Source organism: Perca fluviatilis, chromosome 21, assembly GCF_010015445.1.
Source record: "Perca fluviatilis chromosome 21, GENO_Pfluv_1.0, whole genome shotgun sequence".
Classification (NCBI taxonomy): Eukaryota; Metazoa; Chordata; class Actinopteri; order Perciformes; family Percidae; genus Perca; species Perca fluviatilis.
In genome coordinates this window covers 18,879,399-18,906,159 of record NC_053132.1, presented here as the reverse complement: position 1 = coordinate 18,906,159, position 26,761 = coordinate 18,879,399, and the positions used below count along the sequence as shown (strand labels likewise).

The 26,761-nt window shown below is 40.2% G+C and overlaps 2 protein-coding genes across 5 annotated transcripts in view; one reads left to right on the top strand and one right to left on the bottom strand.

Moving 5' to 3' along the window:
• The first annotated feature begins 7,356 nt into the window (after positions 1-7,356).
• Positions 7,357-10,500, top strand: abi3b (ABI family, member 3b). The gene is made up of 5 exons (XM_039787729.1): positions 7,357-7,694; positions 7,816-7,983; positions 8,979-9,158; positions 9,320-9,390; positions 9,842-10,500. Exons 1-5 carry the CDS (start codon positions 7,551-7,553, stop codon positions 10,374-10,376), a joined length of 1,098 nt encoding a protein of 365 aa, XP_039643663.1. The 5' UTR covers positions 7,357-7,550; the 3' UTR covers positions 10,377-10,500.
• Positions 10,501-13,414: 2,914 nt separating this feature from the next.
• Positions 13,415-26,761, bottom strand: part of mpp2b (membrane protein, palmitoylated 2b (MAGUK p55 subfamily member 2)) — a 44,922-nt gene continuing 31,575 nt past the window's right edge. For 2 of the 4 annotated variants that reach the window (XM_039787728.1, XM_039787726.1), the window contains 10 exons: positions 24,090-24,242; positions 23,631-23,786; positions 22,757-22,984; positions 19,758-19,889; positions 19,546-19,648; positions 18,414-18,482; positions 18,174-18,335; positions 17,618-17,820; positions 17,136-17,264; positions 15,071-16,570 (listed from right to left, as the gene is read on the bottom strand). In XM_039787728.1, coding sequence (XP_039643662.1) covers positions 16,394-16,570; positions 17,136-17,264; positions 17,618-17,820; positions 18,174-18,335; positions 18,414-18,482; positions 19,546-19,648; positions 19,758-19,889; positions 22,757-22,984; positions 23,631-23,786; positions 24,090-24,242 — 1,512 coding nt within the window. In that variant the 3' untranslated portion in view covers positions 15,071-16,393. Of the gene's footprint in view, positions 14,188-15,070; positions 16,571-17,135; positions 17,265-17,617; positions 17,821-18,173; positions 18,336-18,413; positions 18,483-19,545; positions 19,649-19,757; positions 19,890-22,756; positions 22,985-23,630; positions 23,787-24,089; positions 24,243-26,761 lie in introns of those variants that run through there. The other 2 variants (XR_005637792.1, XM_039787727.1) reach the window with 2 other exon arrangements.

The window sequence follows — 26,761 nt, the reverse complement described above, 5'->3', positions numbered from 1 at the left end:
CATTATATAAGTTTCCCTTCATGTTTTTTTGTTTTTTTTTATGGGCCCAGAACTTTGTTGCTAATTTTGTATGTTGTTTGTTTTATTTTTGGTTAAAGGAAACTTGAAAACCCACCTGGGACTCCTCATGCCTGCCAGCACAGTCCCTCACAGACCCTGTCCACGTTACATCATCGTCATTTGATCCAGTCCAAGTAAAAAATATCGCAGCTTTAAATGGTGTTCTTAATTTTAAAGAATACGAATTTATTCAGCACTGAAATGGCTTCCTATCACATTTACCTTTGTAATCCCCTTTCATGCTTTAAGACGCCATGTTCACACTGTTAAAATATATCAGCTACTTCTGTTGCTACCAACCAGCTGATCATTTACCTGCACCTTGACCCTGTTTGGACTTGGTCAGATTACTGGAACTGGTTACAGTTTGAACTAGAATTAAAAATAAACCATTGTTAGTCCACCACAAATGTGTGCCTGGTTTCTTTCTTCTTGGCAATGTTTGGAATGTTTAGTAACATTTTCCTTCCTTCCTTGCGGACGCTTCGTGACGCCCTGTGTCTCTCCAGATTCTGCTGCATCCCCTGTCTATACTTGAATATCACACTGCACTTTTCTGCTTTCTTTGCACTTTTGCATTTCGTTGTCTTTGTACTTGTGCTCTGCACAATGACAATAAAGTTTAATCTAATCTAATCTTAAATAATACAATATTTGATATTTCTGAGGTAATTATGCCAGATAGAAATGAAATAGAATATTAAAAATTAAAACTTCCAAAGATTACTCTAGACATTTTTACATAGCCTATTGTGATAGAAGATGCAAATGTAATTTATATTCGAAAATCAACCCGTATTCAAGATTACACTCTCTGGTTTTGTTACAGCCAACACAAATTGTCCTTTCAGCTCACTGTTGAGATTCAAATCTCAAGTGTGAACTGTGTCGAGTTTGAAAACTGTTAGACAGTTAGCTGAGAGGAAATTGGAAGAAATCGTTAAGCTGCTCATTGAGGCCCTTCAGAGTAAAGCAGTGACTGAATGAGGCCATAAAACTTCATTCATAGTTGCAGCTCATATTTCCCAGGCTCATGTTAATCTATGTACAGGTATTTAGCATGTTGATTTACAGTTGTTGTTGTTGTTGTTGTTGTTGTTGTTGGTATTAGTCATGAGTCAAAGTATCTATTAACCTTGATATTCACATTAATACAGGAAATTAATACTTATGATATTATAAACCTTATCATTCAAGAAAGGTCTCTCAATTGAAATCTCATCTAAAACAAAATGTATTTGATGGTGGAATACATGGTGTTAGGATAGGTATAGGATAAGGAGTTTGCAGATAAAGATGCAATGCTGACATTTTATTTTTGAGGTAAATTATCTCTAGGGGAACTTAGTCCCCTAACTTACACAAGGTTGAACCTATTATGATTCTCTGCAACACACTAATTGTTAAAGTTAACTTTAGCCTGTGAAATAAGTGAATTAACACAGAAACTGTGACTGTGATGTTATCTCTTTAAAAAGAAAAAAAAACACCGATTGAGGCTGAATCCTGAATGGTGTTAGTCAGGCCAAGGCACGATGAGACAGAAATATATTACATGAGTAGTTCAGGGTCACAATGGGTTCAGCTTTGGATCACAGGATTAAAGTCACACCACACTGTCCTGCTGATAGCCCTATGTGCTGACATCTATCTTGATTGGGCCGAGAGAAGTCATCCTAGATATCTGTCGAGTCACGTAGCATATATCTTAAAACAGATAACATATCTCCAATGTTCCTGTACACACACACATGCTGATTTCTTTGCAGACATGAGACACATGTCCAGCAAGTGGGTTGGGTACTTATTGACCATATACTGTACATCCTACCTGGGCTGATAGGGATGGATGAAGCACTGTGATGAAGTGATAAGGCGGTGGTGTGCATGTAAAGTTGCTGAGATGAGAGATGAGAGGGTACTCACACACTTGTGGCCTTGTCGTGATAGTGTTAAAGGTCCTGAACACCCACACGTGTTTTCAGTTAATCTAGCTGATTGGACCTTTCCTGTGACTGTGTGGGTGTGTATAGATAGATAGATAGATAGATAGATAGATAGATAGATAGATAGATAGATAGATAGATAGATAGATAGATAGATAGATTGATTGATTGATTGATTGATTGATTGATTGATTGATTGATTGACATCTTCCTGAGCCTCTTGTAAGCTTTGTTGCACCTGTTAGGGCAGGACAAATGACAGGTTTATCGTTCTTATTGGTAGAAAATATTTGGGACCTAATAAATTCTCATCTAAGCTCCGATCCACCTTCAACTTGAGTGGAGTCTAATCAGCCAGAATAACTGAAATCACCTGTATGGGTGTTCAGAGGTGTCAGTACACGTATAGAAAAATATATGCCAAATGTCATACCTTTGATGAGAAAAGAAATATATAACAAGATTTTTTTTTTTTTTATTCTGTATTCCAACGCCTGTGGCTTAAAAACTGAGAAAAGTCTAAGAAAAGAGCAGCAGGTGCCTGGAGACTAACTGGAATTGACTTCACAGTGTTCACAGTGAGTTCAGAATGTTAACTGCTGCCTGTGTGTGTGTGTGTGTGTGTGTGTGTGTGTGTGTGTGTGTGTGTGTGTGTGTGTGTGTGTGTGTGTGTGTGTGTGTGTGTGTGTGTGTGTGTGTGTGTGTGTGTGTGTGTGTGACCTGACAATGTAGTTTTCCTGCAGTCTCCGGCACAATAATTGAATTTGGCTTTTCCTTTAATGGAAGTCTGTGGAGTGTGGAGAGAGGCTGCGATAGAACCAGGACATCCAATCTCCACAAACAGGCATATGTCGCACACCAGTGGACATGGATGCTGTGCTGCAATACATGTGTGTTTGTGTACTGTTGGGTGTCAGATGACATTTTAACTCTAGTTGGTGGTTCCTTCACCTACATTTTGAATAACTTCATGCACACAGCAACTATTAATCCAGTTCATATTAGTCTGCATTAATCTTGCATAATGCCTGTGCCCTGTTCTGCAAAATCCTTGATATATCAATAAAAGTGATTATACTAAAAGAGTTATCAGTTCATGATACAGAAAAGAATAATGATTTAAAATCATAATTCACAGGAGGTAGGTAAACTTACTGTTTCAGTGTTGCTTGGATCATAAGCCTTAATGGTCCCATGACATGATGCTCTTTGGATGCTTTTATATAGGCCTTAGTGGTCTCCTAATACTGTATCTGAAGTCTCTTTCCCTTGGTGCAGAATTACAGCCACTAGAGCCAGTCCCACAATGAGCTTTCCTTAGGATGTGCCAACTGCCACTTTGCTTGTTTGAAAGCCATGATGTCTCTCTCTCATGGGCGGGCCATATTCTCTGGGCGGGCAAATCAGAGAAAGGGGAGGTAACCTTGCTCCTTATGACCTCATAAGGAGGAGATTCCAGATCGGCCCATCTGAGCTTTTTATTTTCTCAAAGGCAGAGCAGGATACCCAGGGCTCGGTTTACACCTATCACCATTTCTAGCCACTGGGGGACCATAGACAGGCAGGGGGAATGCATATTAATGTTAAAAAAACTCATAAAGTGACATTTTCATGCCATGGAACCTATAAGATGACCGTGGGAAGCTCAGTTTTTTGCTATTATTAAGATATTAAAGAGAGAAATTATTGTTGTGTCTTATTTTTTAAGATTAATAATTAAATTCTTAAAATTATAAAGCAGCATATAACGGCTTTAATATTTTAAAGGTACCCTCTGGAGTTTTTGACCATTAGTAGCGCTATGGAGCAGGATTTGATTTACAAGTGGGTTTCTGTTTTATTTGTCTTATGCATTCACATGCACACCAGAGGCGGAGTGGCAATCGGGAGAGTCAGGACTTTTCCCGGTGGGCCGGTAGTGTTTTGAGGCCGCGAGGGCCGGTTTGCTAATAGTTATACATTACAAGCAACACCGCTGCCCGCGGCCGCTGCCTGGCCTACCTGCACGGCGGGCCGCAGCAGCCTCTTATTTCAATACAAATACAGGCTAATCTGAAAGTACTGACGGTCACAACCATGTCTAGGATTTTTAGAAATATCGGGGGATCAATTAGCGGCCCCTCCCCAAATGGCATAGCCCTGGTCGGTCTATGATGTAAAGCCATCGAACACCTCTTTCCCCCCCCCCAAAGGGCCGGTGGTCTACGACATTTCCCGGTAGATTTTTGGTCCCACTCCGCCCCTGATGCACACACACGTGTCACATTAGCCTACACATTTCTGCCCATGGTTAATGAAATTGACATCACATACATATATATATATTTATTATTATTACTGTTTTAATGAATAACTTATAGGAAGGAATTGTATTTAACACACATTAATAAGACCTCAAGGAGACACAAGGAGTTTTGGTGAGCAACACTGAATGCAAACATCATTTTTGTTTGCATTCAGTGTCACATTTATTTATACTATATAGTATTTTAACTATGGTCTGGCTGCACACATGGTTTTTCACTTGTCATAGTAGAAAAACACAGGTGTTACTAATAACACTAACGATTACAGCGAGCCAGCATTCACAATGAGACTGAAGCAGCTAAATGAAATTCAGCCATCATTAATTTTATTATTTACACCGGTGAAAGATAATGCTTTCCTTTGAACTTCTACTAAATTATAACTTTCTTTGAGGGTAAAGGACAGTGTGTCTGTGTAAACATGACCATAAAACAGCACTGTGCTGTTCATGCTTTTCCTGAATGATACGAATGTTGGATTTGGCTTTCAATGCAGCCAATCTGCAGTGGGAGGGGGCCAAGTTATTAACTATCTATATCATCTTTTCAGCTGGTCCAGGATAAACATTCTGAATTAGTTTATAAATGAATACTTTACACAAATGTGACCTCTCCAATACTGAGATTCCAGAGGAATAAAAAATGTAAGAGTGGAATAATGTTTGAATGAGGTAATTGAGGGTTACAAAACCTTGGTTGCGCATTTGAGAGTCAGGAAGAAAATGACATAATGTCTGAGGTCAGTGAGAGGGCAGGAAAGTAAGTATAGAGTGTTCTCCCTCTCCTCAGCTGCAGTAGGTGTCTCTACAGTTTAAGTTATCATTAGGCCATGTCTGTTGTCTGGGTATAGTTTGTAGTGTGTTACCAGCTGCATTAAATCATGCAGAACAACAAAAGCAAGGGGCAGAATAACAGCTATTTGTCATTGCCACAGACAGAGAAAATGTATTGTTGCACAATACAACACACAAGATGTCAAATTTGTGTCGACATGCACAAAAAATTAAATCTGAATCTATCGATTTCTTTATTCCAATAAAGGTAGTTCAGCTAAAGCAAAAGACAACAAAAATTCATAATTATAACAGTAATCAGTGTTATCATTAGTGTAAAAGGTAAATCTCCCTTTGCAGCCGATCCTTTCTTTCCACATTAGCGCAATGATATGATATGGTAACATTATTTTTAATATTAACAGGATATGACTCCAGATCATGCTGAACACAGAGAAAAGGAATGTTCAATAAAGAAATAAAGTCATCCATTATTTCTTATCAGTAGACAAGGATCCTGATGATTCTGTAATACAAGCTCCAATAAACTGATAACTACACACTGTTACAAACCTTTACTGTAACACTATCAATCATATAAAATGTGACAAAAGTTTAATGATTATTTTCAAAGGAGGACGGCGGCTTGTGTGAACAATTATCAGATCCCTAAGAGAACACTAGCTAATAATTTTCTTGGTGTTCATTTCAACATCATTAGAGTATAAGATTAATGGGATTTGGTGCCCGTTTTATTTGCACACTTCAAAACTTACATGTAATGAGGTAGGAAGAAATAGATAAAAAATCACCAAAAAAGGCTAAACATTTTATATTATAACTTTGGAAAGGTCATTAGTATTTGACAAATAGAAATTTTGACTTGGTGAATATCGACCTCCAGGTGGTGCTAGAGGAACAGTCAGGGGATCACCAACGTTATTAGTATTTATATTTCGTAAACCACTGATGTCTGTACAAAATTTGGGTCCTAAGCAATACACCTGCCATTTCATAGTCTTTTGTCTGTTATGTAACATTTTCTATGTACCTTGCCTGTTTGTTGTATCTATGTTACCAAAATTGTAAAGCATCTTTGAGTGTCAAACAAACAAATAAATGTATTATTATTATTTTAGTTGTATCCTAGCAATGCTAGATTATATGCGTCATTTGCTAACAGCTAGCTATTTGGGACCAGGCTATTTCTGGGATATAAGCGTTCATTTTGAAGGTTACATTTGCTGATGCTTGAAATATTTGAGTTTGCTACAATCTAACATTGTAATGTATAATGATCTACCCAATCTGTCTTTATTCGTCTGTTCTTGAATGTACTTTAGCAAGTAATGGAAAGCGTGCTGTACCCAGCATGCAGTTCAGCAGTGTTCAACAGTCGACAATGCACTTTGTCCGTACAAAATGTCATGGCATCTTTACTGTCAGCTATCTTTCAAAGGCATAAAATACACAAAAATGTAACAGTGGTAAAAACACAAATGGAGTCAAGTGGCTCTTTGTCAGGCATCTTCTTTAGTCACCTGATAGTCAGGTAGCAACACTGGCCTGTATCCAAATTAAAGTGTTATCGTGGTTTGTCACATGGCTCAATGCGGTGAGTGCCAGACAAGAAAGTGTCCTGATAACCTGACACATGGCACTGACACAGGGCACTAATAAACATGGGTTGTATCAGACTGGACCGCGAGCATGTGAGCCAACAAAACCTCTTTAAAAACTGGAGTCAGGTCACTGTGCGCACACATGCAAACACAATCAACGATGTGGAATTCAAGTTGTTTATAATATCCAGAACAATACCATGTATTTTGACTCTGGCTGAGCATTTTGTTACATGAAGCTGCTTGGAAGTGAAACATCATCCAGCGATCCAGCAGATGCGCCATTATTAATCTAATGCTGAAAGTTACGAGTGAGCTTCTCAGTGCTTGGGTTATAGCCTACCATCATTCATCATTCATCATCATCATCATCATCATCATCATCCATAATGCAGAGTACAACAGGCATCAGCTAATCAGCGGACCTTGACATAGGCACTTTTCTCTAGACTGCACTGCCATCTAGTGGATTTTATAAATAACACAAGTGGCTCAGCTGTGACGCACACCTGGCATATGATGTGATATATGTTATAATTTATAATATTGTCTATGTAACAATAATATAACAATATATAAGGTACATCATGTGCCCTTAGGAGACATGTTACTTATTGTAACTTGGTCCGTTCCAGTGCATATATGTAGCCTACCTTGTGCACAGCCCTGCCCTGAGACCAGCTGCTCTGGAAATCTTTACCCTGCGGTAATTCCGCGTTCACCTCCGACCAAACACCTCCCTGTCTCGGCTGACTCTTGCCAAAACTTTTACAGCCTCCTCAAGTAGCGTAAGTAAGTCCTTTTTTATTTTTTTTTTAAGGTTTTGTGACTGTAGTAGCGCTAATGGGAGAAATGACGGAGCAAAAGAACTTGTCTGAAGTTATTAGTCAGATATTTAAAGAAGTGCCAGCTGCCAGGAGGGATCTTGTTGATAACCACAGTAACCTCCTCCGCGTCGCAGATTACTGCGAGAACAATTTTCTTCAGGTGAGTAATGCTCATGGAAAGAAAAGCCACTGGATTTTTTTTTTTTTTTTTTGAATAAGCCATTGGAGATTTTTACAACATGTATAACTTATCTTGTTAAATAATAACAACAATCCTGCAGGCAGAGGATTCAAGCAAGGCTGTTGAAGAAGCCAAGGGTTTGGCTGCCCAGGCGCTGGCTAATGTGGCCTACCAGATCAACAGTCTGGCCAGCTCCCTGCTGAGGCTGCTGGACTCACAGGCCATGCAGATCAGAGATATGGAGTCTTCAGTCAACCTGCTGTCACTGGTGAGGAACACATTTCCCCTTAGGTAACGATTCATCGTTTTCAAATTCGAAATCGAGATGTGAAAGAATGCGATCAGCTAATCGTGAAGCGATTTGTTGAATGTGCAATATTTAGTTGCATGTTTGCATATTTTATTCCTCTTTTTATTATTATATTTACTGTTTTAGATACATGCAGGAATAATGTTACATATCACAGATTGTTTCCAGAAATGTCCTATTTTTAGTAGATTTTACATAGATTTTTTTATTACTTTATTTAACATGATAGTAGAAGTTGCACTATGTAGATGCTGCTATTGAACTGAGGCAGATCAGCAAGTACTGATATTTTTTATTGGAATTGTCGTTTTTTTATCATTATAACTTTAACTTTTTTGATACATGTTCTGTGTTTGACTGTGCAATGTTCCATGCTTATAAAAAGACACGTATTGCTGGTTTTATTTGCGACATAGTGAATATTGAACTTTAGCTGAACTTAAAAAAAAAAAAAATTTGAATCGTAATAGCAATTACATTTTATCCCCAAATCGTTCAGGCCTATGAAATACTGAACACCTGACTCTGAGCTCTGCCCAAGAAAGTGAGGTCATCTCTGCATAGCAATATAATATCTAAGGCATAGTCCATAGAAGGTTGCACCACACCAGTCTTCTTTTTGTTTGATGAAATAACAGAATAATGAATAAAAAGATTTGAAGAAAAAAAGAGTCGTACAAATTGACATATTCAATTTGAAATAGGTTTCCTAACCACTGTTACCACTGTTTTTGTTTTCATAAATTATTGATCTGCTTTTGCATGAAATGCATAATCTTCAAGAACTCCAACACAAATTCACAGCATTCAAACTAAAATAAATGATTTGTATCATATAAAGTAGGCCTATTTGTTCCCTTAATCTGTGGTCTGTTTCGTTTTTGAGAGAAACTCTCTTAAGGGAACGTGCGGTGTGAAAATGAAGTTCTTGTGTTTACACTGCTCTGGTCCAGGCTGCAGCTATCCACTTTGAGACAGCAGCCAGGAGAGAAATCGGTGCTTTTACTACTCCCAAAAACAGGAGCCGCTCCAATCCAATGAGCCCACCGACTTCAGGCAAGGAGCCGGAGAGAAGCTACTTAAGAGAGCCGATATCATTCTACATCTTGGACTCCATTGGACTCCGTTTTGGGGTAAATTAGATACTAAATTGACAGTTGGAGTCCACACACCTTTCATTATTTCCCATTAGATTTAGGATGTATAGCACAAGGCTTTCCCATTAGGAGTAGTCCCAGTGTGATGTCTGGGGTCACGGATGCTTTTTTCCCCTTCATTCATCTTCTCCCCACAGGTCGCTGTGCAGCCGCCCGAAAAGAGAGCAGACACCACAGAGAGCATACAGAACAGTGCTGACTTCTCTGTGTATGTAGATAAAGTCCTCCTTTGCCCTTTCCATAGCAAAAATATTATTATTATTATTATTATTATTATTATTAAAAACTCATTATTATATGGGCATAACATAACCTGTACAATTAGTGATAGTTTCTGAAAGGTTGCTGCATTATGGACTAAATAAAATTTTTTGGGAAATATGTGCATTCACTTTTCTGCCGAGAGTTCCATGAAAAGATTGATGCCACTGTCTGTTAAATATTAGGCCGATTAGCTTAGCTTAGCTTAGTATAAAGATAGGAAACAAGGGTAAACAGCTAGCCTGGCTCTGTTCATAAGTTTAACAACCACCTAGCATCACCTCTAAAGCTGACTCATTAACATGTTATATCTCATTTGTTTAGAACGTACAAAATGTGGAACTATTCCTTTTAATAAAATACAGTTGTATCACTCTCAGTCTATTTTCTGTATGCAGATCCCGTCTTGGCATCGCCGTGCCTCCGCCATCAATCCCCACCCTGCGAACTGTCTCCAACCCCACCAACGACAGCCTGCCCCCCCCTTCTCCTCCTCCGGGCGATATGGACCCCAATATGCCCGCTCCTTCTCCTTCTCCTCCTCCACCCCCACCTCCCTCTTCCTCCATGGACACTGGCTTCCCCCCTCCTCCGCCCTCCTTCACCTCACAAACATCTCTCCCCCCACCTCCCCCTCCTCCGCCCTCCTTCACCTCACAAACATCTCTCCCCCCACCTCCCCCTCCGCCGCCAATCTCTCCATGTAATGGCCCCCACGCACCTCCACCTCCTCCTGTGGCAGGAGGGGCCCCTTTTCTTCCTCCACCTCCTCCAGTATCAGGAGCTGCACCCCCCTCCTCCTCCTCCTCCTCCTCCTCCTCCCCCTCCTCCACCCCCTCACACCGGCACCTCTCGAATTGTGCCCCCACCACCTCCTCCCCCTCCCCCTTTTCTCCACTAATGAACATTACGTTATTGGATTTTTTTTTGTAAAACTCGCAGGCATGCTGGGTTTTGGCATTAGATGTGTAAAACATGTGCAGCTTATGGGAAATATAATTTAAAGCCTTGTTGTGAGATCAACGTTAAGCATCAATAAAAAGCTTGAAGAAGTGTGTGTGGTGGTTTAACCTTGAGCTGTTTCATATGTGTTAAATGGCACAGTGTGAGAGTCAAATGATATTTTTTTCCCCCTGGGACAAAAAAAAATCCTCCTGTGAAGTGAAACATTGTGCTGCAGTAGAGATACCTCCAACATGTTTCAACAACACCTTGGCTGCATTCCTAAGAAACAAGCTGGAACAGGGACTGTTGTGTTTTTCCTCTAATGTATTTTCCCTTCCTTATGGCCTTGTGTTGTTTAACACAATGTATCTTAATCAGAGTCACCTTCCCAGCCAGGGACCTTTGGCCCAACACTGTCATTCTACTGTGTTATGAGAGCAGTGTCAACGATAAGTTGTTTATGTCAGTGGCTGTAACCTCGGTGAGTTCTGCTACTTTAAACAGGTCAATGAGGCTATAAAAATGTCTGTTGCTCTACTTAACCTGCACTACATGGCGTGTACTTGAAGGTAAGCTTTGTTTTCAGCATGGAAAAAAAAATATTCACAGAGAGCTTAACCCAAACTTGTTAAAACCATTTTAGTTGCTGTTGTGTATTAGATTATGTTAAGTAAGGCCTGACACTGGAGGAACAGTGTCTTTGTGCAAGGCCCATTCTGATATATTCATCAAAAATGGAAAGTAAATGTTTTGCTACTGCCGATCACTGCTGTTTACTTTCACTTCAATCGATCAAAATTCAAGTCTATAATCTTTTATGTAGCAACATGCCATAAAAGCTACACATGCTGGACAGTTTTAACTTTGAACTGTAGTGTTTGTTACGTAGACAAAGTGTGTGAGGAAGAACAAAATCGACTGCGTTAGTGCTGGATATACATTCCAGGATTGTGCAGCTTTCACAATAATTCTATCAGCCTTAAAGACATTCTGTTTAGAAGAGAAGAGATAAAGAGCTACCTTTGAACTGTTCGTGTATACATGTAACTGCATTGCAAAACTGAACACATGCAGCAGTAAAATAAGAGTTACGATCTCCAGGTTTAAGATCTGATCCGTCCTTTTGATTTGATTTTCCTCAGGTGTGAAACTTGATTTAGAAAATAGAACTGCCATGGTCATTTATTATCCTACGATTGAGTAAGTATTCCCTGAGATTAATTTGACTCTGACTGTATTATTGTATGCATGCTGCACGTATTAAGCTGTCCTTGTTTTCAGGATTCCCATGTTGTGCGCTGGCATCGTTCTGTGGGTTTTTTGTTGCCATTTTGCAAAGAAGCACAGAGAAGCAGAAGGCTGGCCCCAGAGGCCCACTAACACTTCATCCGTGTACGTCATCCCCATATATGAGGAGGATCGGGTGGAAGAAGAAGACGAGGAACTGATGGACATATATGATGCATATTTTCAACCTCCTTACAGAGCCCCTCCTGTGTACTGCTCAGGAAATGTCAGTCCACCTCCTCCGTACAAGGTATATTTATATTTATGATAAGGATGTCATTTTTAAGTGTTTTTTCTACTTGAAAATGTTTTACAAGATGTCAGAGATTTCATCATCAGCAACTAAACTGCAACATCTCTGTAATGAAATGTCTCCTCTTCTCTTTTCCAGCTTGAACCACCATCCTATCCAGAACACCCACCATCATACACAGACCCCCCACCTTACTCAGAGCGACCCTGATCCTGCTCCCCTTCAAACACCCTCTAGCCTGAACATACTGTACTTTTTCTCATAGGGCAGGTATCTGGAATCAAATAAGTGGCGATAAGATTTTGACATTGTGAAATGATGTTCAGAAATTATTTCAAAACGTGGTTGTAAGTTAGCTTTCATAATACCCGTCTGCTTGGGAAATTAAAGATTGTGCAAGTGTAGGAAATTATTTGATGAATGATGATTTTCGGTAGCCTAGAAATCTAGACGCACCCTAGCGGCAGAAAATGTAATGGGATGAAATGTACTTTCTGCTTTGAATCTGTACCCACAAGTTGAAAACCTTTGTGTAACCTCACACTGTGTAACCTCACAGTTGATATTCCTCAAAAGGTCTTTAATTTCTTTAGTTTTGTGACAGTGAACATTTTTTCTGAACATTATTTCCCAAGCTCTAAATCTTTTTGTCCCTTATTTGAGCCCATACAGGTTACAATAACTTTAGTGCATGTATTTGGTTATATGTTTCAATTGGGACAACTGTGTATAGTATTAATCTACCTGTAAACAATCCACTGTGTGGAAAGGAATATCTCTATTTGACGATACAACTAGTGAAGTTTCAAAGAGCACCCAGTTAAATGTTAAATGTTTTGACAAAAAAAAGGTAAAATATTTTAGTAAGGAAACTTATTGTTTACATGTTTTAATAATACTGTGGTTACTTTTTAACAGGTGTAATTTACAAAACAAAGTCATTTATACTCACGACTAAAATAAATTTGGAAAAATGTAATCAAGCTTAAAATTTGCCCAAAAAAGTGTCGTTTTTTTTTTTTTTTTCAAAAAGCAAAGTAAAAAGATGGGTTACAGATGTTATTATTTAGGAGAGATGTAAAATTGTTATTTGTAGGTTATTATGACACAGTTTGTACACCATAAGTAGAAAAAGAATAAGAGTGGTCTAATAATTAACCCCAGAGGAATGCCGTGGTTGATGGTTTCCTGTCGTAAATAGTGAGTTAAAAAAGATTCATCCATGTTTTTGTTCAATATACACGAGAAATATGCAAGAGACAAAGCACACCTCCAAGTCCTGTGTCTTTAAAAAAGACATTAATGTTGTAAAAGCTCTTCAGATTATGCCCTTCCCTAAGTAACACATTATCCTTTGATAGCAACCCTGAGGGCTGGACAGTTTCTGTACAATATGTGTTGGATTCTTTAATAAGGTAAGGACTCATCCCACTGTACTATAATGATCCAGTTATCCTCTAATTCTGTGTCATTAAGGTAACGTATGTTAGAATTGTGTGAATTCAATTTATTTTCCCTTACAGTTGTAGGGAGCAAAAGATTTATAGGATGAAGGTCCACTGTCAACTGTAAAACTCAGACAGCATAAAGTCAAACAGTGTGCTGGTCATTCATGGTAATTGTTACGCTCCTAACGTCTTGATATAACCTTTCCAGTTGTACACTGCTGAGCAGTTTTCAAAGGTTTTGAAAGTGGCATTATCGTTGCAGGGTCACACAACCCTACAATTGGACTGTTAGTCTCATATAATTGTTCCAGTGGGCTCGAAGATGTAACGACATATCAGATCCTGTGATGACAGCTCACACCCACTAGTTGATTTTTGTCAGTATGACTGCTTGTATTGTTCTTTTACTCTGTACAGTATTACATTTCATACTAAAGATGTTTTTCCACAACTAGAAACCTAATACACAATTAAACATTATATTTCAGAACAGAATACAGATGCAAATTAAATGTAGTGATCAGTGTACATTATTCTCATTTCAAAGATTTGTCACACTGTCAATGGAAGGCCTTATTTTTCACATAGTTATGTTGTTGATTTTGTCCCTCACAGTAATGTCTGCAGGTTGACATCATTCCAGCCATGACTGTGGTAGTAAATATCTTTCAGTATCTGTAAGTAGTCAAAAAATTCCAAGCATGAATGAATCTCCCCACAAAAAACAATAAAGTCTTGAAATGATGGAAATGTATGTCTTAGATTCCCAGCATTGATGCTGTCCATAGCTGTGGTACTCCTCTGCTTCTATCTGCACACAAAAAAGAAAAGAGCAGCATATGACGTCACCATACCAACACCGCAAGATGACAACACATCTTCAGTTTATACAATTTCTTTGTCTGAAGATCAGGCAGAAGAGGACAGATGCTATGACAGATTCCCTCCTCGCTACAGCACTGTGGATCACCCACCACCATACTCACTGGTGCGTTACAGTCAGTTACTGTCATTGGATCAATGCAAACAAACTACTTGTTATTCATAAATATTCCTAACATATATGAGCACAGACTAGAAGAGACATAGCAATATTATGGTTCTGGAAGTGGATGACAATTCTCCAATCAATATTATATATAAATTCCAATTAAATGAGAAGATTGATGCCACTCTCCAGACACGAGCATATCAATCTTCCCATCTACTATAACGCTCAGTAAGAAGGCCAATAAGCAGATTTCCCAAAATTAACTATTCCCACAACACTGAAAAATGCTCTGTGTTGTTCCTGTTAGCCATCTAGAGCCCCAGGCTCATATGAACTTTCTATATTACTACAATTTTGAAATTAACTGTTAATATAGTACAATTTTACTTGACTTTCATGCAGTTTGACCCCAAGCTGACAAGTATTTGGCCTGGGGGCTCGCCACCTGCCTACGAGATGTATCCAGTAACACTGCCTCTGGCACCTCATTACTGGATGACACCCACAGGGACCTCTACATCCAACCCCACAATCTTGATCCAGCACCCATAACCAGCCACAGAGGTTACACCAGGCATCCACGGGCTACACTCCCATTTCTGTTGTTTTTTGTGTATAGATAAAAAAAATAGTATTGCCATTTATTTTATGCTGTGATTTAAATAAATTTGCATTAGTATTAACTGTAGACAGTGAAGCGATATTCTCAGCATGTCCAATTTTAATACATTTTTATATTAACATCAAAACTACAGTGTAGTTTTCCAACTGCATCTACATACCAGCAGAAATCATCAAAGCACCAAGTGTTTCTCTATGTTATACTATATACTCTTTATTACAATACAGTACTTACAAGTTTGAGCGAAAAGAAAATAAATATTAAATGAGTTGCCAGTATTATTTTTACTCTATGTTCTAAGAAGGAACATGTACAGTGATTGTGTTTCCTTGGCTTTTAAACTATGTTAAGGCAAAAGTAAGTATGAATTTGAAGCCACTGATAAATATTTGACTGTTTGTACATCAAAAATAACAAAAAAAACATTGACAACTTAAATTTATTGTCCAACCTGTAATGTTAAATAATATGTTTGCCTTCATTATACAATCAGTGCATACTGTAGGCTACTTATTTTTCTTCATTTTTTGTTGTTTGTTCTCAGTGCTACAAATATAACTCCAACAGAATCAAGCAGGCAGTCGTTGGACACTGGGATCCACTCGCTGGGTCCTCTCACTGTCAAACAAACCAGACGCTTTACCAGCATAGGACAACAAATGTACAAATGTAATCAACATTAACAAGGAAACAAAACAAAAAGAGACTGTAATGCAATATGTGTTAATGTATACATCGGTGTCTGTGTTCATTTGTGTGAGTAGATGTATTGCACGTATATGTTTTTCTTTAAAATTATCTATTGCTGTTCGTTTTTTAAATTAGTAATTAAGAGACGCACATTATAAAGCACATTTCTGAACACAAACAATCATACTGTATGATCAAATGGTAAAATATAGAGTTTTTATCACAAATATGACATTTGGTATCTTTCCCATCACCAATCTGTCCTACCAATCCAATGTAAACATTACACTACATTAAGTAGGAAAGGCTAAAAAACCTTCAATAGAGCACTGTTATCTGCATATTATATACATATTCTTTACCCTAAGTCTATTTCCACGTTCATGATAACATACACACACACTCACTCACACTATTGCACTAAACCTCATCATCAACTCTAAATCCTTCTCAACAAAATATCGATAAAATGATTCCAATTCTGACAAATAAAGTACAACTTGACATAAGTCTCAACAGAGGAACAATAGGTTTGTACAAAAAAACGCTCTACATGAGGCTGGTCCTTTGCACTAAATCATGACGCTCGGCCCTTCACTACAGACCTCCACCACCGATGACTGCATAGAGGCAGCCCCTCTGGAGCTACCGAACCGTCCCCGGACCTCCGACCTGTGGCCCTGGCACCTTGCTGGAGAGCCATCTCGGTGACTTTCAGAAGACCCAGCTGACAGGCACCCACTGCTGCTCCGTCGACAGTTTCTCCAGCGCCGACCGTAGACTTCGGAACGCCGCTTCCAGGCCGTCGTTTATGATGCAGAGGTCAAAGTAATGTCCATAGGCCCGCTTAATGCGCTCGCTCTCGTCCACCGTCCTCTTTAATTCAGAGTCCTGTATAGGGAGCACCTCAGGGAATGGCGCCGGACAGCGAGACAATTAGGTGAAAATAAATACAATGAGCAGGCAATTACTTGGATGGAAGAGTAAACTGTGAAATTGGGGCGCAACTGAAATCAAATTAGTTTACATGAAATGGTACAAATGAAACGTTCTTGTTTGCTATGCTGAGTAAATTAAACACATTTGGTATTCTAATTACTAATGAAATGAGCTTTCATGTGATGCATTTCAGCCCAACTCTTTCAGGGTACAACATGTTACTATTTGGTTGATTCTAAATGTAGGACCGCAGGCCTGAAAACTTGCTTTTAAAAGTATTTATTTATTTTCTTTTATTACATTTGTGACTAAATATGCAAAGTATTAAAGTAAAAGTATAAATAAGTAAGTATTCAAGTTTTGATATAATTCACAATCAACCCATTGAGAAGAGCACAGACAAAACAGCAATCGTTAATGTGAAATAACCAAAACTGTTCCAAACTGTGTGTTTATGTATGACCTTATCGGTCATAGTAGGAGATGAATGAGGGCCTTTCAGAAAACACAAACTTACCGTCAACTGTTTTGTGACCACTCCTGACTCAATTGCTGACTTATTCATAGCTTTGAGAACCTCAAAATCCGTTGCTTCAATGAAGACAACATAGGGCAGGAACTCTGACGTCCGCAGCACTTTAAGAGCCTTCGGAGGAAAACAAACGCATGCGAGACATTTTACAATCACTGCATAGCAAGCAGTGTGAATAACTCAAACGCGCACGCAATTATGAAGCTGAGAATGTGTAAAATAAAACTATATCTTCATCTTACAAATGTATTAAGCTAATGCATGTAAATAAGAGTAGCAGAGTTTTTCCAGTGAATAATGCTGATCATTAAGAGATCCCTTTAGATGAATACTAGTGATGCGCTGAGCCTGAAAATACTTTAGTAGCAATGAGCTGTACATCATTTGTTTTAATATTGAATTTTATACAAAAAATGGATAGAAGTTCAGATGGCAGAGGAGCAGAAGCAAGGACTGAAGGCCTCTACCTGTGGGTTGACGTCCAGGATGCAGATCTTTCCTGTTTCTATCACCTCGTGTATAGAGTTGATCTTAGTGCCATACAGGTTCCCGTCGTACTCGCCGTGCTCCAAGAAACGACCATTTTTGATGTCGCAGTCCATTTCGCTGCGGGTCATGAAGGAGTACAGCTGGCCATCCCTCTCATCCACCTTCGGTTTCCTGGAGGTAACTGAAGGATTAAAAAAAAGGCAGAAATACATTCACCCTAACTGGTAAAATCAGGGATACAAACACAAAAAGAAGGGGAAAATATGACAAAAAAAAAAAAAAAAATAAATATATATATATATATATATATATATATATATATATATATATATATATATAAAAGAATTCCAACTTCAACAATAAGAGACTGGAAACCAAGATGATGAAGAGAAACATTTACTTACAGAACCCAAAATGACAACAGTGACACAGTATGCAACAAATACAACAAACAAAAGTACAAAAGTACTAAATGCCGAATGCATTTTGTATCATTGTATGTGGTTTAGAGTGATGACGAATGGCTGCACTCACAGGGGATGGTGGTGGCATAGCGCTGGGGATCCGACACCAGCAGCTTGTTTTTCAGACTGCGACGGCCGACCCCCTGCGCACCAATCAGAACCAGTGTCTTCCTCCTAAAGGGCGGGACCTTGGCAACCTCTTCGTATATCCGCAGCTCGTGGCGATCAAATTCTAATCAGAAACCAGTAATTAAGGAGATGTACAGAATAAAAAAGATGTAACAGTGCTGTACTTTGTGAGGTCAGTTACCTGCATTCTTGGTAGTCAGATACATCATCTTTTTTTTCTTCTTACCACCCATCCCAGCACATAGAGGACCTGAGACAGACAGAAACACACAAAACTTAATTAAAAGGCTCCAATCTTGGCGCTTTTCTGCCACTTAAACAGAGTCAAAATTATGTTCTATCAAGGTGAAATGTCTTTGAAAGCACTGCTGGGTCATAAATCCAGTATTAGAAGGCTATAGGGAGATGATCCCACTAGGTGGCACTGTGCACCAATATTGATCAGTCTATGCAAGCAGTCTGCTGCCAGAGAACACCTGTGACTAGGCGATCTGCTGACAGCCTGTCCAATATGGCAGATTATTTACTGTAGCCCATGGGGGGAGAACGTCTTATGAACAGAGATGTAAACAGAAGCAAACATGAGCTCCGCTGTTCATTATTATGTCAGAATTCAACCCATCAAGCTGTGACACAAAATACTGTGTGCACCTTACAGCCAGAGCGCTAAATTATGTGTTTTTTCTTAATATATGAATTGGATGATCAACAATTTCAGACCTCACCATCCAAAAAAAAAAAAGCAACTAGTTTTTATTCAAACCGTGCTCTCAGTTGGTATAATATGTGGAAAGTGTGATAGCCGACAGATGTGTCCTTCCCAGGCTCCAAGGGCAGTACAGTTGGGCTGTCATCTTCCTCTCCTCCACAAGTGAAGGGCATGCTGCTGGCTGTGACTCACCACCTGTTTTCTTGCTGCTAAGGACTCTGCACCAAGTAGATAAATGTAAAAGGAGCACCCGCATCCCATAAGAGAGAAGATGATTATTCATCAGGTTTGTATTTACGGGGGTCTTATCACCACTCCTCAATCAACCCTCAGGGCTTTGTGAATATCAGACGCTGCGGCTTAATAAGAAGCAGTTTGGATCAGGCCGCCTCAGTCACACCGATGCTCATTACCAGTTCTCCAGTGCTCACTGACAGAGTCGCATACTGGAGAGCTGAGAGGAGGATAAGCAGCCGGCGCCAGATGAAATGCTTGTATGATATGGAGAGGAACAGATGTTGTCATTGTTGCCTGTGTGTTTGTGCAGCGAGGAGTCTGTGTCCAATCTGCATATTGAGAAGTGCATCTCTGCTGAGCCGTGTACCTGTGGTAGCAAGCTCCAGGTCTCTCTTCACAAACGCTTTCCTCTTCTCCTCAAGCAGCTGGCTTGGTATAAGACCTGCACTGCCTCCTTCTATGTGGCAGGCCTGTGAGGCAAACACACAAATAATGAGGGAACAAGCTAACAAGCCGGTGAATATGAACTCTTCAGTCAATTGATGAATAGGAATGTTGAATATCTTGGGCTGTACTGACCTGCCACCAATTGAGGTCCTCCTGGTTGAAAATCTGCAGAATGTCTCCACTGTTGAAGCCAAGCCCTGCTTCCTTACAGGGAATCAGGTTATCATGGGATGGGTCGTAGTCAAAGTGACACTTTACAAAGGCCTTAATGGATAAAGATGTTGAAAAGAGGGAAGGTGTCAGTTAATTGAATTGCTGTAATGGATGTCAAAACAGAGAGACGGAAAATACAGCTTGAATAGAAAAAAACAGGGTGGGAATGAATACCTAGGAATATCTCTGGTGTGGTGTGTGAAAAGTACATGATCTGTGGTAGATGGATTGGGTGAGCAAGTGTCCGTCACCATGAAACAGCCTCGCACACCCAACCCCCACGGACAGGACAAGGAGTCTGAGAGACAGACAGAATATATATATATATATATATATAGAGAGAGAGAGAGAGAGAGAGAGAGAGAGAGAGAGAGAGAAAGAGAGAGAGAGAGAGAGAAAAGAGCCAAAATCTGTAGCCATGGCAACCATCCCATCCCCCCTTGCACTTGACGCCTTTTTTCGTACTGAACTGATGCATGAACATAAAAAAAGGCTGCCAGCCCTTACTGTACTGTTTGTGTGTCTCATTCCCCTGTAAGCACACAGTGGACAGACACACACACTCTCTCTCTCTCTCTCTCTCTCTCTCTCTCTCTCTCTCAAATGGCTAAGGGGAGCTGTCAGATGAGTTTAGTCACCATGTGATGCGAAGCTCAAGGCGTGAAACACAGGCAGCTGGATTACATTCAGCAAGAACTTTTGCGAACAACTCTAATCATCGCAATTCATCCACCTACACAGCACTTCACTGTGTGAGCACAGCCAAATCATTCTTTAATATCTCGGACTGATAGCCGATTAAGTGTTTAAGTAGGCACTTTAATATCTCGAGCTGGTGCCACAAAAAAGGAAAACTAAACACTTGTACACTCTGGCTTCACAAAGCGAAGGTCTTATGGAACTGTAGAAATGTCTTCTTACAGGAAAAAGTATGCACCTTGTGAAATTTTCGAAAGAGCAATGACTCAGAACACACTCTTTACTGTGAATAACCCTAAGAAATGGCTGCTGCCCTCAATTACCACAGGTCTTACAAGAACAGTGGGGAAAAAACGGCTTTTTACAACTACTGTATACAGTAGCTGCTGTCATACGTAAACCTGCCAATTCCAGTCCTGGTATAGTTTTCATTGCATTTCAAAGATTACACAGTTCTTCGACAGACTGAGGGAATTATCTGATCTTGGCTAATTTAAAGCCAAAAGAATAATGCAACAACACTAAAGCCGCCTACACATGATCTGAGGTAAAAACATAAGATAGTGCACAGAGCATTGTGCACACAGAGGCAAGCAAAGTAAACCACAATTCAGGTATACATCATCATTTCTTCAGGCAACCTCCTTTCATAGTTGCGCCTAGAAAAGTTTAGCAGCAACAAGGTCAAAGTTGAAATAATTTGAACTTTGAGCGCAGTGCTCGGTGGCAATTTTGAGCGGTGTGCCATGCCTTGGGTAGCACTTCCTCCGAGTTGTCTCCTCTGCTATCCCCATAGGAAAACAGTGGCACAGCCAGCGCAGAGCACTTTCCAAACAGTTTTTTTGACATTTTCACTCAAAACCACAAATGTCAACCTAGCTGGTGCAAGAAGAAAAGTCAGGGGATCACCAAAGTCAGTAAGAAACATCCTTAATGTCCTGTAGATGTCTGTACAAAATGTCATGGTAATCCATCCAACAGAGATATTTCAGTCTGGACAAAGTGGTGGTCTGACCGACTGACCGACATTGCTCGTGGGCTAAAAATCAGTTCTCATCCAGTGGAAAACTCACTTTTCAATAATATGCTTCAAATACATGTATTTCTGTGCTGATGATCCTAAGCAAATGAACCCTCTCTTGATCATTTTCCTGTAAATTATGTTCTAGTATATTTTGGTCTAGTGTAAGGAATTCATTTGGCATGGCTTCTTCAAGCTCTAGTGTTCCTCTTCTCTTCTGCTGAGACCAATCAGTCACAGAGCCTTGTACCCAACACATCTCGAGCTGCATGTACTGCGTCCTCCGATGTGCTATATCCACCCATCCTATTGGCATCACCTGGCAACATAATCCTTCTAGTTCCCCTCACTCTAAAATGGGTCACATTGTCAGCGTGACTAGCCTCCTCTGGCTCTTAGAAAGCTAGCGTTCATTAGCTAGCATAACCCAAGATGAGCCACGACTACAACATGATTCTTTCAGCTGTTATGAAACTTTTTTTTTTACTTTTTGCGAGCCCTTTGGATACCTGCTGGTTGCTGTAAAATTATACATAAATAACTGTTGATTGATTGATTGATTGAGCCCACAAACGTTCTCATGTGAACTTTACAACCATGGACGGAAGGGACAAAATGAAAAGGACAAGGACTGCAGTGTCATGAGCTGTCTGTGGCATCCTTTTTTTCCTTTCTTGTTCTTGAAGACTTCAATTATTGATCCATTATGTATGAGCAGAAAATTACTCTACATTTGGATAAGTGACAAAACTGAAAAGCAATGTCATCTACAGTGTACCGCAATAGAATTAGATCCATGATTCTTGGCAAAGCATACAAGGTTACAGGCAGCAGCGAGAATGCCAGGGAGGACAGTGGGTGGCACTTAACTTTACTGATGAAAATGACAGTATCCTTTCAAACTAATCAGAACTTTTTGTACATTATCTATTTTAGGATGGGTGATCAAAAATGTGTTTTACTTTGAAAGAGTGTGAGATTCAATGAGGAAGATCACAAAGACATTTCAAACACAAGGAGTTGCGGTAACTCTCCTAAACCAGCGCGAAAGGGAAATAAGCAGTATGCATCCATTCTCACGAACAGATTTTTACACATTGAAGTATCTTTCTTTCCAATTATTATTATTTGCTGGGTGGTTGGTTTGAGTTGCAACATTGTCTAATGGTGCAAATGTGAAGCGCAATATGAAGCTGACCTGTCTTGGTGTGTGTGGCTCCTGGTAACTGGGCAGGATCTTCAGCACCACGCTGCCACTTGCCTCCTTCAGCATCTCCTGGAGCACTTTGGGGTCGTTGCCCACCTCCTTGCCATTCACCTCCTTGATGATGTCACCCACATGGAGCAGACCTTGCTGGTCAATCATGCCGCCATGGAGGATCCTGGCAATCACCAGCTCGCCGCTCTCCACTCGAAACGTCACACCCTACACACATGCACGCATGCACGCACGCGCACACACACACACACACACACACACACACACACGAAAAACTGAAAATCTATATCACACAAACACAAATTTTAACTCCTTTAGAACTATTTCAGTAAATCTTGCAATGTTCTCCGTTGCTCAGCAGTTTAAGAGGCAAGTGGGTGGAGGTAAAGGTGAGTGTTGTGAACAAGCAATATCTTGTTTCAACTGTTCCACTACGAAGATATTTAGGTTTAAATAAAGATATATTTCAGGGTGTTACAGGTATATTACAGTCAGTGGCACAAGTAACTTCCTACATGCTAAAGGTTAAATGATATTTCAGAAGCCTATGAGTGACTCCACAGTGCATGGGTAGAAAGGAAGACAATAGTTACAAGTGAGGCCTTGGTATTAATCAACATGTCAAGATGCTGCAGATAAATCTCCCCTATGTTGTGCTACAAGGCAGTATAAATCTGACTTGCTTATCTTTTAACAATGCTACAAAAAGATCTCATTATACTGAGTGCATGTGCTGCTCCAAAAACACAAATCATACCATTTATTGAGGAGTTCAATCTGTTCACAATTTACAGGAGGGCTCTTTCCTGCCTCGCTGATTACAATGGGTTGCTCCTTAACTGAGCAGACTTACCAGGTGCTCGCCCGACACCTTACGGATGCCCACCATCCTGACTGCATCCGGGGGAACGGGCTGGTTGTTGAGGGCTGCGTCCATGAAGGAACAGGGGCTGGGGGGGGGTGTCTCGTAGTTTTTGGACGCCACAGAATCATGGGTCTCTAGGAGGGACTGTGAGAAAGGACAGCAAGGTGACACAAACACTGATGATGACAATGACAAATAGGCTTTTTGCACTCGTGAGATGATAATAGAATCATGATATACTGCACAAATCAGGTCTTCTCGCTCTGGTCTGCGCAGAGCTATTGTCAGACACCACAAAGACTGAAATGCATACTGTAGCTCCGAATCAATCTAATCCATGCGAGCACAACATGCATCATTAAGCGTGAACATCACTTTTAAAAGTAATCAAAGGTTTAGCCTGAGTGCCTGTTAATTAAAGCTATGGTTGGCTGTGAGATGCAAGACCTGGAAGTGCGGCTCCTTCAGGATGCGGACCAGCTCGTCGGCAGCCTGGCTCCTGTTTGTGAGTGGGTTGAGCTCCTTGAGGATGTCCTGGACCAGCTCCACGTTGTTCTCCCTCACAGCCTCCAGCTTGGGTTCCTCAAACTGCTCATGGGCCTGGGATTTAATGAATAAAAAACAGACGTTACGGATAGCCTTGCCTCTACTTTGCAGTACATAAATGTCACCAGGAATCTATAACATCTAGTTCCATTAGTGCACTTTCTCAGTGGGGAGTTAATGCACCTTGCTGAGTTATAATCAAATGTTTTCTGACTTCTGACTGCGGGACTGTTTGTTTTGATTCAGTAACACAGAAAAGGGCACGATAACAAATGGCAAAAACAGCCACCTGCATCCAACCCCTGCTGAGAGCAACACACACAGCTTGCACTCATAAATTTGCAATTAAAAACACAATGACTAAGAAAACTAAGCACAAACTTCACGAGTCAAATCGTAGGTTTCTTCGATGTGTTGCTGCGAAACATCAATATTTCAGGGAACATTCATTTTCACTTTCTCCTCCTCTGCTGCCATGGACAAAGAGGTCTGTGATTATTGGATATGGCTTCCACATCTCTGGTGCAGGGTCACAGATAGAAAAATGAACGACTTTATCCCTTCCCACCTTGTGCATTGTGTATCAGGGCCTTACATTTTGATTTGAGCTATTTCTGTTATGTTATACACCATATTGTGAACCTAAATATGTATCAATTGCTTTTCTATCATTTACAGTAGCACAACTTGCGACTTAACACCAAGCAAGTATTTAAACAACCACAAAGTCAAGCGATCCCACAGAGGATTTGTCTGGTGGGACTGACGACAGCAAACTTTGTTTGCTGAGGAAGAGAGGAAGAATCCCCGCCGAGAGACAGGATATGGTGCGCACACATATACACACAAAAACATACACAGATGTTCACAAATGCCTGCATGCACAGAGCCTCACACACAAATCATCATATGATATGCACTTTAGTACATGCATTCTGCACACAAGGACACAAGGACAGCACACATACCCGCATAGACAAAGTTATTTCTGCATGGACTAGAACATGCAGTGATGCAGCAGAAGGACTTTGCTCATTTGGGGTTTTGGCAGAATTCTTTGTAACTTGGTGGAGCGAGCTGTCAGTGTCTGGCCCATGCCAGCATGGATGCTATGCTATACGATTACACTGTTTTGAGAGCCATGGACAAAATCTCTGAGGCATGTGTCTGTTTTGACACCACTTTATATCAGTTGGTTACATTTAAAGAGATAAAACTACTATTTATGTCCAAAAAAAAGATAAGCATGTTTTATAGATCCACCATGGGGTCATCTAGGAAATCCTTTTGACATAATTTACTCATAGCTTGCATTAGCAGATTAATCTGTTATGGGAATCCATCAAGAACCTTCTCAGACATACAGTACAAACACTACTTACTATATGTAGTAATATATGTGTCTTACTATATGTGAAAAAAGCGCCTCCATAACGCTGGCTCTTTCGTGTCCACCCTTCACAATAAAAGCCCATCTTAAATTCACTCAGAGCATTTCGCTAAGAGGAAACTCAATAAAAAGCCATTTTCTACCTTTCACAATAAAAGCCCAGCTTAAATTCACTCAGAGCATTTCGCTAAGAGGAAACTCAATAAAAAGCAATCGGCCCGTTCCAAACAGGCATATTTTGAACGGGCACTGTACTAGTCAGTGGAAAAGAAACCAAAGACAGAGAGACAGGGCGAGAAGGGAGCAGAAGAGGCTCTGCTTTTGATGCAGTACATCGTTCTGCTCCCTGTGGATAGTCCATCTCCAAATTTCCTGAACAGAACTGCCACTGAATTACTGAATGAGACGGCACAGCGTTTTACCTCTGGCTCTGTCTGATTCTAAGAAATAACCTGCAGACCAATTTATCTCCCTGGACAGAGAAATGTCATGGCCTCAAACAGCTTCCACCTTCCACCTTCCGCTTCCATCAGTGCAACGCAGTGAACACTGACTGTGCAAAGTTAGAATCACAAATGTGGTAATCCAAACTAATGACTGTTGACACCATAAAGGAAAGGCAGAGAAGGAATTTCAATGAACTGCATCTCTACTTGTTTCCTTGTGTACTATTGCAGTGCACAGCAGTAGACCTTTTACTTCTCTTCCTGTTGCTTTTGAAAAAGTCCACACTTTTAAAAGTTGGGTCAAATTGTGCTCTTGGCAAGAAGAGGAAGGGGAAGACACTAGAGAAAGACGAAGTGGGAGGAAACTCTTAAGAGACTGCTAAGCTCTTTCCCTCTTCTCCCTTCACTTCAAAAAGCTGTACTCTGTAACAGCCACATCTCTCTCCTCCATGTGAATACAGAGAACTAGTTGGGTTTGGTTTCATAAGGAGAACTAAGGAAATGCATTTAAATATCTTCTTATATGCAAGACGTGTACTGGGGGTTGGGGGGGGGGGGGGGGGGGGGGGGGGTTTTTACACCAACTTAATGGTGGGGGCACCACATTTCCATTTTTTTTTTTTTATTTTTACCAAAACCACCACGGCCGCTGACACTGCAATTTAACTGAAATAATGGAAAAATAGCACTTGGATGTCAATGATCAAAAAGAAGAAATAGTTTGCTGAATCGGGACA